This window comes from Eimeria mitis, genomic scaffold (assembly GCF_000499745.2).
Source record: "Eimeria mitis Houghton genomic scaffold, Emh_scaff3802, whole genome shotgun sequence".
Classification (NCBI taxonomy): domain Eukaryota; phylum Apicomplexa; class Conoidasida; order Eucoccidiorida; family Eimeriidae; genus Eimeria; species Eimeria mitis.
The window spans coordinates 3,159-5,664 of NW_013572138.1; the positions used below are offsets into that span (position 1 = coordinate 3,159).

General features: G+C 53.5%; 1 protein-coding gene across 1 annotated transcript in view; it reads right to left on the minus strand.

Annotated features, from left to right (window-relative positions):
- EMH_0069630 (ankyrin repeat containing protein / TPR domain-containing protein, putative) overlaps window positions 1-1,727 on the minus strand; it is a gene marked incomplete at both ends in the record, with an annotated part of 3,773 nt that extends 2,046 nt beyond the window's left edge. The window contains 4 exon segments of the mRNA XM_013498891.1: window positions 1-33; window positions 176-563; window positions 1,062-1,098; window positions 1,102-1,727. Coding sequence (XP_013354345.1) covers window positions 1-33; window positions 176-563; window positions 1,062-1,098; window positions 1,102-1,727 — 1,084 coding nt within the window.
- Between the last annotated feature and the right edge of the window lie 779 nt (window positions 1,728-2,506).

Below are 2,506 nucleotides of genomic sequence, written 5' to 3' on the forward strand. Positions count from 1 at the left end.
GCGCTTCGCCAAGTCGAGGGGAGTCGATCCGTCCTATGCAAAGCAATCGCAACCAACCCCACACAGATACCCAACCCAATACACGCCCACGAGAATCCAAATCGTATACCCTAAACCCTAAAAAATAAGCGCTATGCAGCTGTTCGAGCAGGGCATGTTGAATGCCTAATGCCACCACGTACGGCAGCAGCGATTCCCCAATCAGCGCCCGCTTTGAGGAGCTGTTCTGCACATTTCACGCAGTTTGTTTCTGCTGCACAGTGAAGAGCTGTGAAACCTTCGGAATCCGTCGCGTTGTAATCGGCCCCGTGCTCAAGCAGCAGTTGAAGGCAGGAGCAATCGTTCTTCGAGGCTGCGAGAATTAATGCAGGGGGGAAGGGGCTGGAGTAGGAAACGGAGGCATTGGAATCACGCCCCGTATCGACAGTGGGATCGGTGCCAGGATCAGATCCCGGGCAATTGTTGGGGTCTGCGCCGTGAGACAGAAGCAGCTTGAGGATCTCCTGCTGCTGCGTCACCGCCGCTATCTGCAGAGGAGTTCCCATAGAAGAAGTCGTATTGGGCTGAGTAAGGAAGACAGACAAACGCGTATGAATCCCCAATGAGGTCCTGTCCCACCTGTCCCGCAGGGAGACAACGATACTGAAATACACTCAAATAGAGACGAGAGTGAAATAGGCCGAGAAAGAAAACTAGCCTGAGGAAATTGACGAAATAACCAGCCTGATGGAGTGACAAATGGGGCAAAGAGACAAACAAGTAGGGAGAAAGACAGCTAGCCTGCCCTGAGCCTTCTTGCCATTATGTATTCCCTGAGTCTATTGATAAAAGATTATTAATGAGATATACAGAGGGATGAAAAACAAAGGGTGAAAAGCAGATACAGAATGCACGGGCATCGTCGCCAGACATGGGGTCAACAAAAAGGACAAAGTGAAGGGGACCGGTAGGCGTCCCCCAAAGCTCAAAATTGCAGCCCACATTTGCGCCTCTTTCAAGGAGCAGTTTAACAGCTGCTGCCTTCTGTGCATAGATGGCCTCGTGCACAGCGGTGCTGCCACCTTTGCTTCGCGCTGCAGCGTCTCCACCGCTGTCCAGCANTAGATGGCCTCGTGCACAGCGGTGCTGCCACCTTTGCTTCGCGCTGCAGCGTCTCCACCGCTGTCCAGCAGCAGCTTCAGCATCTCCGTGTTGCCTAGCGAAGCAGCAGTAAAGAGAGGGGTTTTCCCGTAGCTGTCACGGGCCGTGGGCGCCGAAGGACACACACGTAACACCAGCTCCAACACCTCAGCAGAACCACCTAAAGCTGCAAAGTGAGCTACTGTGCGTCCTTCTCCGTCGCGGAATCCTAACAGCAAATCCGGGATCAGGCCAAACTTTCCACACTCTGTTCCTTCTGCTGCTTGCGGAGCAGTTGCTGCTGGCCCTTTTGCTCCTGCTGCTGCTGATTCTCCCTCTTCTGGGGTCGCTGAGGCCGGGGTTTCCGTTCCTGATGCATTACGCGTGCCGTATTTCTGTGCAACTTTGTTGATAGCCGCGAGAAGTGAGTCTTTGTTGCCGCTGGCTGCAGCCTCCAGCAGGTTCGTGAGGAGGGCGCGGTCTTCCATGAGAGAGCCGCATTTGTCTCCCCCAGGGACTTCACTACTTGCACTGTTCGCGCCGCATGCAGCGTCACCACAGCCGTTGTTGGCCTGCGGGCTCTTTGAAGCTTTACGCCTGCCCGACATGGTAGTCAGGGCATAGGAGACTTTGGGCGACGCCGATGTTCAAGCCCCTCAATGTGGTTCGGGGAAGGCCTCTTGGTTGGTTNATAGGAGACTTTGGGCGACGCCGATGTTCAAGCCCCTCAATGTGGTTCGGGGAAGGCCTCTTGGTTGGTTACTCCAACAAAGAAGAAGCCGCAAAAAGGGAGGAATCAGGCAATGCTGGCAGCGCTAGAAGTACGGGAGATAGCAACTTCTGGAGCGCCAGCGCCGACGGGGTCACTGAGGCTAAACTACAGGGGGCTAAAACTTATAGCTGAAGGATAAGTACTGAGGTGCTTATGAAGCATATTCACTTTAATGCTGCAACACTATTACCTACTTGCAGTTCCTCTTCGTTCTTGCGGGGCTGCTGGGCCCCTCAAGGGCCCCCGAGCGGGGACCGCAGGCCAAAAGGAGCATCGAGGGCCTCAGGATTCCCATCAAGGGACGTCAGCCCGGTGTAATAGTTTTTCTGCATCCTTCCCTACTGGGTTTTATTTGTTAATTGCTTTATCACGGGTTATATAGGACCCACTGGAGGTCGGGCAGTGGGCTGTGTGTGCAACCATTTCCCCTTGCCTTTTAGTTCTGCTTTTTCCATCTTCACGGCTAGTACCTTCAGAAATTTTGCTTTGATCCAAATATAAATTCATCAGGAGAAAGCCCAACAGCCCTTTTAAGGGACTGAACACCCTCCGCTCCCCTCGTTTTCCCGTCTTCTATGGTTGTTCAGTGTTTGTGGTTTAGGGCTTGGGGTTGAA